The sequence below is a fragment of the Salvelinus fontinalis genome, chromosome 1, assembly GCF_029448725.1.
Source record: "Salvelinus fontinalis isolate EN_2023a chromosome 1, ASM2944872v1, whole genome shotgun sequence".
Taxonomy (NCBI): domain Eukaryota; kingdom Metazoa; phylum Chordata; class Actinopteri; order Salmoniformes; family Salmonidae; genus Salvelinus; species Salvelinus fontinalis.
Window position 1 is genome coordinate 16,659,962 of NC_074665.1, and position 16,522 is coordinate 16,676,483.

The 16,522-nt window shown below is 39.6% G+C and overlaps 1 protein-coding gene across 4 annotated transcripts in view; it reads left to right on the forward strand.

Annotated features, from left to right (window-relative positions):
* LOC129821979 (protein quaking-B-like) overlaps window positions 1–16,522 on the forward strand; it is a 40,392-nt gene that overhangs the window by 13,206 nt on the left and 10,664 nt on the right. For all 4 annotated transcript variants that reach the window (XR_008754453.1, XM_055879901.1, XM_055879814.1 and 1 more), the window contains exons 2-4: window positions 3,100–3,251; window positions 6,423–6,539; window positions 13,846–13,989. Coding sequence is in view for 3 of the 4 variants with exons in the window: in XM_055879901.1 (XP_055735876.1) it covers window positions 3,100–3,251; window positions 6,423–6,539; window positions 13,846–13,989 (413 nt within the window). In the remaining variant the exon portion in view is untranslated. The remainder of the gene's footprint in view (window positions 1–3,099; window positions 3,252–6,422; window positions 6,540–13,845; window positions 13,990–16,522) is intronic.

The window sequence follows — 16,522 nt, forward strand, 5'->3', positions numbered from 1 at the left end:
TCCTAGCCACCGTGCTTCTACATCTGCATTGCTTGCTGTTTGGGGTTTTAGCCTGGGTTTCTGTACAGCACATTGTGACATCTGCTGATGTAAAAAAGGGCTTTATAAATACATTTGATTGATTGATTGGAATGCGATAGATTCCAAATTAATACAACCACTGGCATCAAACAATCGTTTAAAAGCAATGAGGTTGATGCAAAAGATCAGAACGTTTAGCTTAAAATGCTGGTAAACGATTAGGCTATTTCTTCATATTATAAGCGCAGCAATGCGCACACGACAGTAGGCTATAAGAGCAAATGTTTCAAAATGCAATCAATTAGCGAGAAAACACCATTCTCAAAAGTGACCGCAAATGTGATTATGCATGTAATGCATTATTATAAAGGTGCATTTTTATGGTGAAAATTGTCTTCCCCAAACTTAACTTCTAAAAATAATTTGGCCACTTTAGTTGTGATGCAAACCTTATCAACATATAGGCCTATGGGCTAGGCTACATGAGGTGTGTGACTATCATTTCTTTAAGTCACAAAAATAAGCATGCGCTGTTTCCTGCCTTACTGCACACTGGGCATCATTCACAAGCGATAATACATCATTCACAAGCGATAATACATCATTCACAAGCGATAATACATCATTCACAAGCGATAATGCATCATTCACAAGCGATAATGCATCATTTACAAGCGATAATATTGTCACCCACCTGACTATTCTTAATTTAATCTTGTCTTTACATATACTAAATAATATATGTGTGAAATAAGTTTTGATTTAGAATAGACCATTATCATGCACCTCTCAGAACAGGGGCCGGGGAATAAAATACATGTCATCTATGCACTTAAATAGCGAATGGAGGACGCTTTTCCCGTGGTTCATTTGCATGCCAGGCAGGTAAGCTATACTCCTGCGTAAAGCGAAGGAATGTGCTTAATAGTAGGAAAGTTGATAAGTAAATATAGTAGGCTTAGCCTATAGAAAGCTGTAGGGTTCCTCCTATTTTTAATAGAGGCCATCAAACTCTGTTTACTCACGCAATTGCATTGCCTATAGAAATGTTGCGCAACATGAGCTCATGGGCTCTCATGAAGTGTTTGACTTGATTTTCGATTACATTTGCATTGATGTCAGAGTGATTAGAGTGACAATAGAGTGCTGAGTACCAGGCAGTTCACACGTTTGGTAGGCTACTGATGACCAGCAGCAGCATCAGAGTTTGGAGAAGCCTAGTTAACATGACTAAACGGTCACATGGAATTCTGCGGTCATGACTCGTGACTGCCGGTGTGGTGCTAATATGGTCACCGTATCACCCCTAGGTGGGACCACTCTAGCCAATGAGAGGGCAGATAAGCTTGTGAACAACAGGCACAACGGTTTCCAATAGTTACCACGAACACAGTCTAAATTGGCTATATCGTAAAAATGCATGTTTTTTTATTTGCTTTTTGGTCTTAATTTAAGTTTAGGGCTAGGCATAAGGTTAGCAGTGTGGTTAAGGTTAGGTTTAAAATCAAATTTTAATGAGAGAAATTGTAGAAATAGGTGGGGTTTATAACTTTGTGGCTGAGGTAACTAGTGACGACCAGGCACTAGTGTTTTTTCTCAGTTTCCAGTATGTCACATGTCTTACTTATATCAGTACACTCGTAAAACCATAATCATTACGAAACTTCTATTCAATTAAGTAAGCCACACGTAGCAAATAAGCCATTCATTTTTTTGTTAACCAAATTTGACACTCTCCCTGACCTCCATACAAAAACTCCTCTCTTGGTCTGCGGTAAAAAAAACGCCATCTGCTGGAGAAGACCGATTTTGGGCCCAGTTATCCCTCTCGCTTCGCCTCTTTCGCTCTGTCGTTGATCTCCTGAAGAAGCTAACCCTTACTTTTTTTCTGTTCCCCAAAATGTTTGGATATAAACCTACCAGGTTGTTAGCTAGCCAATGAGGTACCATGACTGAACAAAGTGTAAACAAATGGTTAACGACACGCGAGTAGTTTTACATTTTATCCAGAGCGACTTACAGTAGTGAGTGCATACATTTTTTTAAATACTTTTTTCGTACTGGTCCCCCATGGGAGTTGAACTAACAACCCTGGCGCTGCACCACCATGCTCTACCAACTGAGCTACACTAGAACTGCCCACGACATGGTTTATGAATGTAAAATGCGGTCCCGGCGAGGGAGATAAAAATGTTGCACTGGTAATATATTCTTTTTTTTACCTGGTTGGGCCACAAGCAAGCTGTTTCCACTATAGTAATGGTGCAACCATGACACTATCAAATCTGCGCTCTTTTCTCTAGGGCACTCGGAAACAACAGTACGGCGGTAGCCTAATCATTAAAACAATTATTATCTGGAATATATTTTTCCTAGTTGCACTGTGCCCCCAACAACAACTGCTCCCCTGGCGCCGATGATGTTTACGTCGATTAAGGCAGCCCCTCGTACCTCTCCGATTCAGAGGCGTTGGGTTAAATGCGGTGGACACCTTTCGGTTGAATGCATTCAGTTGTGTAACTGACTAAGCATCCCCTTTCCCTCTCCCAAATTGGTTGCTCTTTAGAGCCCTGAGTGTATGTGTACTTCTAGGTGTGTGTGTGTGTGTGTGTGTGTGTGTGTGTGTGTGTGTGTGTGTGTAACCAGGTTTACGTGTGAGGTCAAGTGTGTTATTAGTGGCGTATAGCTGTTGTGAATATAGCTTTAGATAATTATAGTTTCAGTTATTATAACTATGTTCACACTTAGTTATCACTCAGCTTCCGTCAGGCCATAGTTATTTCACAAGGCTATGTGTGTGTGTGTGTGTGTGTGTGTGTGTCTAGCCTAGCAGGTTATTATAGTGGTTGGCATGCTGTTAGTAATGCATCGTGCAACAATATTGAAAGTCTGAGTCAGACAGCTTTTAAACAAACACACACTGTCTCCATCTTTATTTTGTAGTGCTTGACTTTTTTATTTCTTATCTGTTTCTCTCTCTCCCTCTTGCTCTCCCTCACTCTCTTTCTCTCTCTCTCTTCCCTTCTCTCAATCTCTTTCTCTCTCTCCCAATCTCTCTTCTCTTTCTCCCTCCATCAGAGATAGGTAGAGTGCGCAAGGACATGTATAACAACTCAATGAATGGCGGTGTGGCTGCTGAGGGGCGGGACTCCGAGGAGCTGCCTGATGGGATTGGTCCAGTGGCTCAGCTGCAGGAGAAGCTCTACGTGCCCGTTAAAGAGTACCCCGACGTGAGTAGACAAACCTTTTTTCAACCTTTTATAGATTACTTTATGTCAGCGTCTAAATGAATAACAGAATATCTATCGCTTTCCATAACAGAAACATCCAGCCCATTGGAGGGTAAGGTAAAGCCGATATATATAGAATGGGCTTGGAACCTTTAACCCTTGCAATTTCACTGGTAAAATCACGAGTACACTCACAATGGCTGCCTGGTATTGTGATGCAATAATTTCCATGGTAAGGTAGAATTGTTGTTCAAATGATGCTAACTGATGTGGCTCATGCAATGAATATATGTTCTGTAATGTCAGTTGCATTGATTCAACAAATCACCACACAGATTGATGGGTACACTTCCTGCTTTTACTTCCTTCCTGCTTTGCTCCTAGATTGAAGATGTCAAAGGTTAAGACAACTGCATTCTAATATCCTATAACTCTTTGCAACAATGGGATCAGCTATGCTAGTTAGCAACAGCTCTGGTCCCAGATGTTTGACGATGTTGTCTTGAGCTGTATATTTTCAACCTAACTTTGATCCTTACTAGCATAGCTGCTCCAATTGTTGAAAAGAGTTGTCTTAACCTTTGACATCTTCAACGTAGCTCTGCTCCTATGGGTATACTCGCAATGGCCACCAGTCCAACCATGCCATCATTGACCTCTATTTTTATGGTAGAGCCATCACCATGTTGCTTACTCATGTCTGGTCCATCCAGATTGGTTAACATAGATGGGGTAGCAGTAAAGGGTAAAGGGCTGCTTTATAAGCTCCCAGCCCTTATTAAAGTGGGTTAGAATGTATGGCTGAGGACATCAGATAGGGGTGACGACCAACAAGCTCTCACAGTCTCACTGCAGAATTAGACGTTTATCCACGTTACTCCAATGTTAAAAGTCAAAGTTGCTCCAAACGTCAAATTTCAGAAGTGTTTTGACACCCTGGGTTGACCACAACTGCTCAGTATCATTCTTTGTCTCCAAAGTCAAATTTCAAATTTGCTCCAAACTTCAATGAGAGAAGCTTCTCTTCCTTCACATGATAAAATGACAATATAACCACGGTTAGTGCTATCCGGAATCATTGGGAAGTCCCGACCTTAACTTTTACAATGACTCTTTTAAATTTCAACTTCAATGGGGTAACGTCTGAGATGGGACGTCCAAGGATCCCAAATAGCATGGACAGTGTAACCACTGGTAACACACACAGACACATGCAAACACACAGAAGCACGCACACAAACCGATGGAACAGATGAGATCAGGGCTAAAAATACATTAGAATATCCCCTGTGTGTGTGTGTGTGTGTGTGTGTGTGTATGTGTGTGTGTGTGTGTGTGTGTGTGTGTGTGTGTGTGTGTGTGTGTGTGCGTTCACTTTAAAGGGGTTATTTCGGGAAGGAAGAGAATGCGTTCACATCCGTATAAAAGTGTGGGGGTCAGAGAAACAAATAAAGACAGACACAACGGGTGTGAGAGAGGAGAGCGAGACGAGAGGCAGCTGTCTTGTTAATCTCTCAGCTCCGGTGACAGATAAGGTGAAGAGAGTCTGGCCTCACCACCACCTGCCAAAACAAACAATGACCTATTCCTGACTCACACGCTCTAAAGTGCGACAAAATATTTTCATGCGCCAAGGGGAGTTTTAATTTGGGAGCACTGTGCGACTATGAAAAATATCTCCCAGATAATTGTTGTAATGATAAGGCTTCGCTGTACAGTTTTTTTCCGTGTGCCTTAGAGGAAAAAAAGCTAATGCAGACTCATTAGCGTCATGGTTGCGCCATTACTATAGTGGAAACGTTAATTCACACACTGCGTAGCGTGTACACACTTAATTGTAAGGATAATCGCTATGTAGCCCTTGTGAATTATTGTTTGTTACTTTTGACTCCCCTTATATGTTCTACTGGAGCCACCTTACCTGCCTGTGCTAAACAGTTATGTTAGCTTACGAACGCGAGGACAGTTGTAGCTAATACACCCGCAGTGTTGCCAACTCCTCAGTAAGGAAAGTAGCTATTGGCTGTCCTAAAAGTCGCTAAATGACGTCATCACCTAATTTGCATAATTGACCATGTGCATGTAATTGTGATGGACGCTGTAGGAGAAAGGAATACCGTCATGGGAGAGGCAAAAAGTGAGTAAAAAACACCCTAAATATGTTTAGAACTACAAATGAACTTCTGTCAATTTTTATTTTTTTTATGTCACAATTCCAACCCTCCTCCTTTATCCGGGCTTGGGACTGGTAAAAGTGACCCAAAAGAGACACTCTGGCGGAGTTACTTGGGGTTTTTTTTCTCCTTCGTTTTTTTCCTTCTTTTTTTCGTTTAGTTTTTTACATTTATATCCCACCCTGAATGTAAGCTAGTGCGGGATCAGCCAGCGGCGGCTTCCCGCATGCGCGATTCATTTGCAGTCTGGACGCGGAGGGGTGAACATCTCCTACTCTGACTGCAGCTGGGAGGGACTGCTGCGCACAAAACACGTCAAACTAGAACGTGCTCAGAGCAACACAAAACAGAAAACAACTACCCACAAAACACAGGTGGGAAAAGGCTACCTAAGTATGGTTCTCAATCAGAGACAACGATAGACAGCTGCCTCTGATTGAGAACCACACCCGGCCAAACACATAGAAATAGTAAATCATAGAACATAGAACATAGACTGCCCACCCATATCACACCCTGACCAAACCAAAATAGAGACATAAAACGCTCTCTACGGTCAGGGCATGACACCAGGCCAACCGAGACCAAGTTACCAACCAGGTCCAGGAGTATTTCATGGCCAGGCCAACTTAGACCAAGTTACCAACCAGGCCATATAAAATAAAATACTATTTTATTGGTCACATACACATGGTTAGCAGATGTTAATGCGAGTGTAGCAAAATGCTTGTGCTGCTAGTTCCGACCGTGCTGTAATATCTAACAAGTAATCTAACAATTTCACAAGTGTATAGGAATTAATAAGAATATGTACATATAAATATATGGATGAGCGATGTCCGTCATAGGCTCAGGAGTATTTCATGGCCAGGCCAATTTAGACCAAGTTACCAACCAGGTCCAGCAGTGTCACATGGAAAGACCAACTTAGACCAACTCCTGGCCCTTCTTCTTCTTCTTAAAATGTCTCTCTCTCTCTCTATGTGTGTGTGTTTAGTTTAACTTTGTAGGTAGGATACTGGGTCCAAGGGGTCTAACAGCCAAACAGCTGGAGGCAGAGACGGGCTGTAAGATCATGGTACGAGGAAAAGGATCCATGAGAGACAAGAAGAAGGTATGTGTACACACACACACACACGCTCACACACAGATGCAAGCCCGAACACACAAACAAAAGCATGCACGCACACACACACAGCATGTGTATTTCTTTTTGGTTAGTAGAGTCTAAAGAGTGGAGTAGAGGTGAATAGAGCTGGGTCCGTATGTTTCTCTGCTGGTTTAGGTTCTCTGGTCAGCCTTCCAGTGGAGCGGCTAACGGCAGGTGGAGCGCAGCCAGCATTCCATCCACCTCTCATGAGAATACACCCATTCCATACCTAAGAGAAAGAAAGAGGGAGGGATGGAGAGATGTGGAAATTAGTTGAAAGAGTGGTTAGACATTAGAGATGAAACGGTATGGAAATTTCATATCACAATAGTGACCAAAATGATCACAGTTAATCAGTTTTATCAGTATAATCATATAATCAGTATTATCAATATAATCAGTATTATCATGGTATTATCATGGTATTATCGGTATTATCATGGTATTATCAGTATTATCAGTGTTATCATGGTATTATCAGTATTATCAGTATTATCATGGTATTATCAGTATTATCATGGTATTATCAGTATTATCAGTGTTATCATGGTATTATCAGTATTATCATGGTATTATCAGTGTTATCATGGTATTATCAGTATTATCATGGTATTATCAGTATTATCATGGTATTATCGGTGTTATCATGGTATTATCATGGTATTATCAGTATTATCATGGTATTATCAGTATTATCAGTGTTATCATGGTATTATCAGTGTTATCATGGTATTATCAGTATTATCATGGTATTATCAGTATTATCATGGTATTATCAGTATTATCATGGTATTATCAGTATTATCAGTGTTATCATGGTATTATCGGTGTTATCATGGTATTATCAGTATTATCATGGTATTATCAGTATTATCATGGTATTATCAGTGTTATCATGGTATTATCAGTATTATCATGGTATTATCTGTGTTATCATAGTATTATCTGTGTTATCATGGTATTATCAGTATTATCATGGTATTATCAGTGTTATCATGGTATTATCAGTATTATCAGTGTTATCATGGTATTATCAGTGTTATCATGGTATTATCAGTATTATCATGGTATTATCAGTATTATCAGTGTTATCAGTATTATTATGGTATTATCAGTATTATCAGTATTATCATGGTATTATCAGTATTATCATGGTATTATCAGTATTATCATGGTTTTATCAGTATTATCATGGTATTATCAGTGTTATCATGGTTTTATCAGTATTATCATGGTATTATCAGTATTATCAGTATTATCATGGTATTATCAGTATTATCAGTATTATCATGGTATTATCAGTGTTATCATGGTATTATCAGTATTATTATGGTATTATCAGTATTATCATGGTATTATCAGTATTATCAGTGTTATCATGGTATTATCAGTATTATTATGGTATTATCAGTATTATCAGTATTATCAGTGTTATCATGGTATTATCAGTATTATCTGTATTATCATGGTATTATCAGTATTATCATGGTATTATCAGTGTTATCAGTGTTATCATGGTATTATCAGTATTATCATGGTATTATCATGGTATTATCAGTATTATCATGGTATTATCAGTATTATCAGTATTATCAGTATTATCATGGTATTATCAGTTATCAGTGTTATCATGGTATTATCAGTATTATCATGGTATTATCAGTATTATCATGGTATTATCAGTATTATCATGGTATTATCAGTATTATCATGGTATTATCAGTATTATCAGTATTATCAGTATTATTATGGTATTATCAGTATTATTATGGTATTATCAGTATTATTATGGTATTATCAGTATTATCAGTATTATCAGTGTTATCATGGTATTATCAGTATTATCATGGTATTATCAGTATTATCAGTATTATCATGGTATTATCAGTGTTATCAGTGTTATCATGGTATTATCAGTATTATCATGGTATTATCAGTATTATCAGTATTATCATGGTATTATCAGTGTTATCAGTGTTATCATGGTATTATCAGTATTATCATGGTATTATCAGTATTATCATGGTATTATCAGTATTATCATGGTATTATCAGTATTATCATGGTATTATCAGTATTATCAGTATTATCATGGTATTGTTAAAATGTGCCGGAAATGTTCAAAAAGCACAGATACAGACTGAAATCATTTCACCGAGTTTTATATTGAAAACCAACAAATAACAATAACATTAGCAACACTATGCACTTTGTGTGCATAAACAAAGTAATAACATTAATGTTAAAGATGGCACCATGTGACCATGAGAGGTAAAAGTTTCCCTAGTGCAGGTTTTAATTGAACACATCCTTAAGTAAGCCAATCAAATGTGCATATAAAAGCAACACAAGTAAAGCAACGTGCATTTAAGAACAATACAACCATATGTAAACACATCCAATGTGCCTGTAAGAACAATACAACCATATGTAAACACATCCAATGTGCCTGTAAGAACAATACAACCACATGTAAACACATCCAATGTGCCTGTAAGAACAATACAACCACATGTAAACACATCCAATGTGCCTGTAAGAACAATACAACCACATGTAAACACATCCAATGTGCAGGTGTTGACATTTAAAATAACACCACACAATATGTAAACAAATCAAATGAACAGCGCTGATTGTCTGTCCGTTCTCTCCTTCATAAAGAAACCACGTGCTGCTGGCCTAACATCCTGTATGTAATGCATCTTTGTTCACTTGAGATTGAAATGTAAAAATGGCATTATATTTACTTTGTCCGATTTTAAGTAGTGATATACGAGGAGAGACAATGTGCCCGCTGGCACTGAACACTCTATCTGATGGCATGCTGAGATGCACAAAAGCTTCTTGGCAACCCTGACAAGGTGAGGCAGGTCTCATGCAGGGCCCCCTCCACCACACCAGTGGATCCTCTTCTGCTGGAATGGGTGGCAGAGACAGGTAGACCTTGATCTCTTCTTCCACTCTGTCTTCTAGGGGGGTCGGAATCTGACCCTCTTCACCTCTCTGCTGCCTTGTTGAGGTAATCTTTCTCAGCAACCCAGCCAGGCCTTTCTCCTCCGATGCCTCTGTGGGGCTGGTGGAGGTGCTGCTGGTGCTTTGTGGTTCTTCCCTGACTTTTGCAGCTGCAAGCTTCAAGGCCTCCTGGACACAGCTGTCAGTGTCAACTTTGGCAGCCCCAGGCTCATCTAAAAAGCTCCCTTTTGAAGCGGGGGTCAATGAAACAAGGCATGTGCATGACTCTCTTTGCATCTGCTGTTAAGGTCTTCTCTCATTACTCTTTTCATCTCCTTGGTCAGGGATGGCTCTGTATCCTTTTCCACCAGAACGTCACGGGTGATGTGGTCCAGGACAGGCTTGATGGCTGACAGTGTCACTCGTGTCTATGAGGCAAGTGCATCTGTAAACTTGCTCAGAGGTTCAAGGCGCTGTCACAGTTGCTCCATGACACTTATGTCGGCATCCTTGGGCATCAGATGCCATGTTCCTCTTTCTCCAGCCAGTGTCGCACAGACTGGCTGCTGTTGGCTGAGGAAACGCTCAAGCATCTTGTGTGTAGATCCCCATCGGGTCACCACATCATGGATCAGAGTCTTCTGTGGCATGTTGAGGGCAGCTTGCTTTTCTCTCAGTTCTCTCCTTCTCTTCCAGCACCGTGAGAAGCCTTGGACCAGATGATGGCAGGCCTTGACTGCTGTGTCAACTCTCTGAATTTTCAGCTTTTGAGATGGCCAGGTTCAAATGATGGCCAAAGCACCCAAACCACAGATCTGGGAACTCTTCAAAAGCCTTGATCATGTTTGTTGCAATGTCTGTGGTTATGCAGACCAGGTCATTCTTGTTGACCCCCCCCCCCCCCCCCCCCCCCCCCCCTTCTCCTGTTGGAACACTTTTACAACCAAGTCGACGTCTGGCTGATTTTAAATGAACAAAATATGTTGGTTGGGTGACTAAACTACATAACCTTGTTATGGGGTTTAATGGACAAATAGTGTGCAGACACATGATGCATTCAGCAGCAGAACAACGTGTAGTGTTCACTCAAAACAAAACCCACGTTGCTGCGTCTGCGTCGGACTGTTGCTAACTTTGGTTGATGCTGGACAGTATTTACCGTGACTTTTAATGATGATTAAAATTTGAAACGGTAATATTAAATGTTGGGAATTTTATCGTGAAACCGCTAACCGTTTCATCCCTAGTAGACATTCTGGCCTTCATGAGTGGGGATTATTCAATTAAATGGCTACACTGTTAAACCAAGTGTTTAGGACCTGAACACATAACTAAACGCTTTTCTGGAACACTTTTTAAACACGTCAAGGCATTTAGAATGGCAATGAAAATGCATCACAGTGTTTATATTGTAAACACCAGAACGTGTTTAATCCTTGTAACACTTTTTAAACACATGAACACGTTTATTCAGCACAAGACGTTCAGGTTTTAAACCATAAACACTTGGTGTGAAGCCGTAATTTCATATTTCCCAGCATGCCTTTCGAGTGAATGTGAGAGATGCCCACTAATGACTGTGCTTGTTAGTGACGGAGACATGGTTCTTGCGTTCAATTACATCTATTCTTGAAGCCTTCACTAAGTCATTGCTTAACCTCTACTTCCACACAATCCCGGATCCGGGAGCACCCCCATCAGTAAAAAAGCTGACTAGCATAGCCTAGCATAGCATCACAAGTAAATACTATCATCTAAATATCATTAAATCACAAGTCCAAGACACCAGATGAAAGATACATCTTGTGAATCCAGCCATCATTTCTGATTTTTAAAATGTTTTACAGGGAAGACACAATATGTATTTCTATTAGCTAACCACGATAGCAAAAGACACAACTTTTTTTCCCCACCATTTTTTTCCTGCATAAGTAGCTATCACAATTTCGACCAAATAAAGATATAAATAGCCACTAACCAAGAAACAACTTCATCAGATGACAGTCTGATAACATCTTTATTGTATAGCATATGTTTTGTTAGAAAAATGTGCATATTTCAGATATAAATCATAGTTTACCGTTGCAGCCACCATCACAACTCTCACCAAAGCAACTAGAATAACTACAGAGACCATCGTGTATTACCTAAATACTCATCATAAAACATTTCTGAAAAATACACAGCATACAGCAAATGAAAGACAAAGATCTTGTGAATCCAGCCAATATTTCAGATTTTTTAAGTGTTTTACAGTGAATACACAATATAGCATTATATTAGCTTACTATAATAGCCAACCACACAGCAGCATTGATTCATGCACCTTAGCGATAGCGAATAAACCAGCAAAAGATATTACATTTTTGACTAACCTTCTCAAAACTTCATCAGATGACAGTCCTATAACATCATGTTACACAATACATATAGAGTTTGTTCGAAAATGTGCATATTTAGCGGCACAAATCGTGGTTATACAATGAGAAAAGTAGCCAGGCTGCCAACAATATGTCGGGAGAAATCTTGGGAGAGGCACCTAGTCTAATCAGTAACTAATCCTAAACTTGACTAAAAAATACAGGTTGGACAGCAAATGAAAGATACATTCATTCTTAATGCAATCGCTGTGTTAGATTTTTAAAATTAACGTTACTACAACATACAGCGTGCGTTAAAGCGAAACCGCACCGAAATTAATGGCGGAATATGAGTTCTACATTTTTCAACAGAACAACGAATTAACATCATATATAGTTCTTACTTTTTGATGAACTCCCATCAGAATCTTGGGCAAGGTGTCCTTAGTCCAAAAGAATCGTTGCGCGGTTGTAGATTGTCGCCTTCAACGTTGGAATTAGCAGTAAACATTAGCCATGTGGCAAAGACGTGTCCGACTCACTAAAACGCAGCACAAACAAATATCCGAAAATCGCAATATACCAATATAAACTGATATAACTCGGTTTAATATAACAACATTATGATGTCTTTAACACCTATATCGAATAAAAACAGAGCCGGATATATCTAAGGGCTATAACTGGAGCGTTCTAGAACGACAGCCAGAGCTCCTTTCTGCGTCCTGGCCAGGAGAACAAAGGCCGGACCCCACGTTCCCAGCCCATTTATAAGCTCTCAGATCTGCCTAGCAACACCATTTCAATTCTCACTATTCGCTGACATCCAGGGGAAGACGTATGCAGTGCATCTCAACCAATAGAAGACAGGCAGATTTATAAACCGACCTCAGAACAGCCAGCAGATTTCAGCATTCTCACATCCTCATAGGAAAATTGCTCTAACTCCAGTTCTGTTTTACTCACAGATATAATTCAAACAGTTTTAGAAACTAGAGGGTGTTTTCTATCCAATAGTAATAATAATATGCATATTGTACGAGCAAGAATTGAGTACGAGGCAGTTTAATTTGGGAACGAAATTATTACAAAGTGCAAACAGCACCCCCTATTGAGAAGAAGTTTTAAGTGAATGTGTTTGAATTAAAACTAAACCCTTTATGACCTAAAATTATACATTTCATAAGGCCTTTAGTTATGGCCTAGTTATCCTTGACATTTTGGTCTGAAAATAATGGGCCACATCAGACCTGCAATTAACAGTACGCTGGTTTGTGAAGTGATTAGTACTTCATATCGGAATCCAGCCAGAGGGAAGATATCCAAGAATTTGAATATTTGATCACAAACAAGAAAGAAATCAACCTGAAACAAAGGACGCTGGGAAATATGATAATGAGGCCACTACCACGTCTTTTTCACTCTGAGAGACTTCAAGGAAAGGAACTCTACACAGTCGAGTAACGAGCACTCGATGATTTGAAAATAATTATTGAATCAAATGTCCTGTTCAGTTATACTTAAGTAAGGTGACAGACATTCTTAACACTGATCTGAATAAAAGGCATGGAAAGTCACATATATATATTTTTTATGACTAAAGTCTCAACAGGACAGTAGGAAAGGAAACGCTATTGTTTAGAATGTGAAGACTTAGGAGATATAGTTGTTCTCCTGGTTGGAAACCGACAGGAAAAAGATGACTATCATGTTTAATCTAGCCTCAATGGCAAATCTAAATACCTAATGGTTAAGTTTTAAACACTGACATTTAGGTTATGAGTGTGTCACATGTTGCTGGTTCTTACAGTGTACCGTGTCATTACAGAACTGAAGCCAATGTGGACAGTCTTCTGGGAAACGTAAACATTTTTTATGGATGAAGGAAGATGCTCACACACACTCAAACACAAATACACACACACCGTAATATTATTGTTTTGTATGTGTATCAGGAAGAGCTGAACAGAGGGAAACCTAACTGGGAACACCTAAGTGAGGAACTTCATGTTCTCATCACAGTGGAAGACTCACACAACAGAGCTCAGATCAAACTACTAAGAGCTACCGCAGAGGTCAAGAAACTACTCGTACCAGCTGTGAGTACCAGGCGCTTCATGCTATAATTGTGTGTGTGTGTGTGTGTGTGTGTGTGTGTATTGGGTAATTCGCCAGGCAGCATGTATAAAGGCGTAACCATGGTAATGCATGTGAAATTAGGGGATGAATGGAGAGACTGTTCACACGTTCTCTTCACTCTATCACTCCTTTCACTCCTCACACTTAATGAATTCCCTCTTCCTCTCTCTCTCTATTTTCTCACATCAACTCTTTGCATGTGTCCTCAACATTTCTCCCATTCTCTTAGCCTCCTGCCCCCTCACCTCACACAGACACATTTTTGATAACAATGTTGCTCTACTGAAATTCAACTTTGAATAGAGTAGTTATGAACCCTCAACGAACTCTCAGATCACACTGCATTGATTTACAGTAATATAACTAATGCTGTCAACTTATTCTGTCCCGCCCCTGTCTGGTAAAATGTCCAATCAGGGTGCAGTATCAACACCAGAGAGGTTATAACGATACATGTTAAAGGCCCAGTGTAGCCGTTTTTATCTCAATATCAAATTATTTCTGGGTAACAATTAAGTACCTTAATGTGATTGTTTTCAAATTAAAATTGTAAATCATTTACAAAAATAGCTTCTTAGGAAAGAGCAATTTCTCAAACAAGAGTTTTGCAGGGGAAACTTAAAACTAGATGTTATTGGTGGAGAGGTTTGAATTTTTTTTGGTCTATTAACTAATTTACTGCATAGAAGGTCATGGAAGGCCAAAACTCCATCCCACCAAAACAGGCTGAAATTTCAGGTGGTCTTTTCAAACAGCTCTAACACTAAAAATGCATTATCATAATTTTCACAATTTAACAGTATTGTTCCAACCTCATAGTGTGGAAATAAATATAAAACACAGGAAAATCACATTTTTGGCCTTTAACTTAACCCAGAAAATCAGAGTGTGTGGGTAGGGGTTAATGATACAGTTGAAGTCAGAAGTTTACATACACTCCACAAATTTCTTGTTAACAAACTATAGTTTTGGCAAGTCAGTTAGGACTTCTACTTTGTGCATGACACAAGTCATTTTTCCAACAATTGTTTACAGACAGATTATTTCACTAATAATTTACTGTATCACAATTCCAGTGGGTCAGAAGTTTACATACACTAAGTTGACTGTGCCTTTAAGCAGCTTGGAAAATTCCAGAAAATTATGTAATGGCTTTAGAAGCTTCTGATAGGCTAATTGACATAATTTAAGTCAATTGGAGGTGTACCTGTGGATGTATTTCAAGGCCTACCTTCAAACTCAGTGCCTCTTTGCTTGACATCATGGAAAAATCTAAAGAAATCAGCCAAGACCTCAGAAACGAAATTGTAGACCTCCACAAGTCTGCTTCATCCTTGGGAGCAATTTCCAAAACGCCTGAAGGTACCACGTTCATCTGTACAAACAACAGTACGCAAGTATAAACACCATGGGACCGCGCAGCCGTCATACGGCTCAGGAAGGAGACGCGTTCTGTCTCCTAGAGATGAACGTACTTTGGTGCGAAAAGTGCAAATAATTCCCAGAACAACAGCAAATGACCTTGTGAAGATGCTGGAGAAAACCGGTACAAAAGTATCTATATCCACAGTAAAACGAAAGGCCGCTCAGCAAGGAAGATGCCACTGCTCCAAAACCGCCATAAAAAAGCCAGACTACGGTTTGCAACTGCACATGGGGACAAAGATCGTACTTTTTGGAGAAATGTCCTCTGGTCTGATGAAACAAAAATAGAACTGTTTGGCCATAATGACCATCGTTATGTTTGGAGGAAAAAGGGGAGGCTTGCAAGCCGATAACACAATCCCAACTGTGAAGCACGGGGGTGGCAGCATCATGTTGTGGGGGTGCTTTGCTGCAGGAGGGACTGGCGCACTTCACAAAATAGATGGCATCATGAGGCAGGAAAATATATGTGGATATATTGAAGCAACATCTCAAGACATCAGTCAGGAAGTGAAAGCTTGGTTGCAAATGGGTCTTCCAAATGGACAATGACCCCAAGCATACTTCCAAAGTTGTGACAACAAAGTCAAGGTATTGGAGTGGCCATCACAAAGCCCTGACCTCAATTCCATCAAAGATTTGTGGGCAGAACTGAAAAAGTGTGTGTGAGCGAGGAGGCCTACAAACCTGACTCAGTTACACCAGCTCTGTCAGGAGGAATGGGCCAAAATTCACCCAATTTATGTGGGAAGTTTGTGGAAGGCGCCCCGAAACGTTTGACCCAAGTTAAACCATTTAAAGACAATGCTACCAAATGCTAATTGAGTGTATGTAATCTTCTGACACACTGGGAATGTGATGAAAGAAATAAAAGCTGAAATAAATCCTTCTCTCTACTATTATTCTGACATTGCACATTATTAAAATGAAGTGGTGATCCTAACTGACCTAAGACAGGGAATTTTTACTAGAATTAAATGTCAGCAATTGTGAAAAACAGAGTTTAAATGTATTTGGCTAAGGTCTATGTAAACTTCCGACTTCAAGTGTATCTGTTAGTTTAACCTG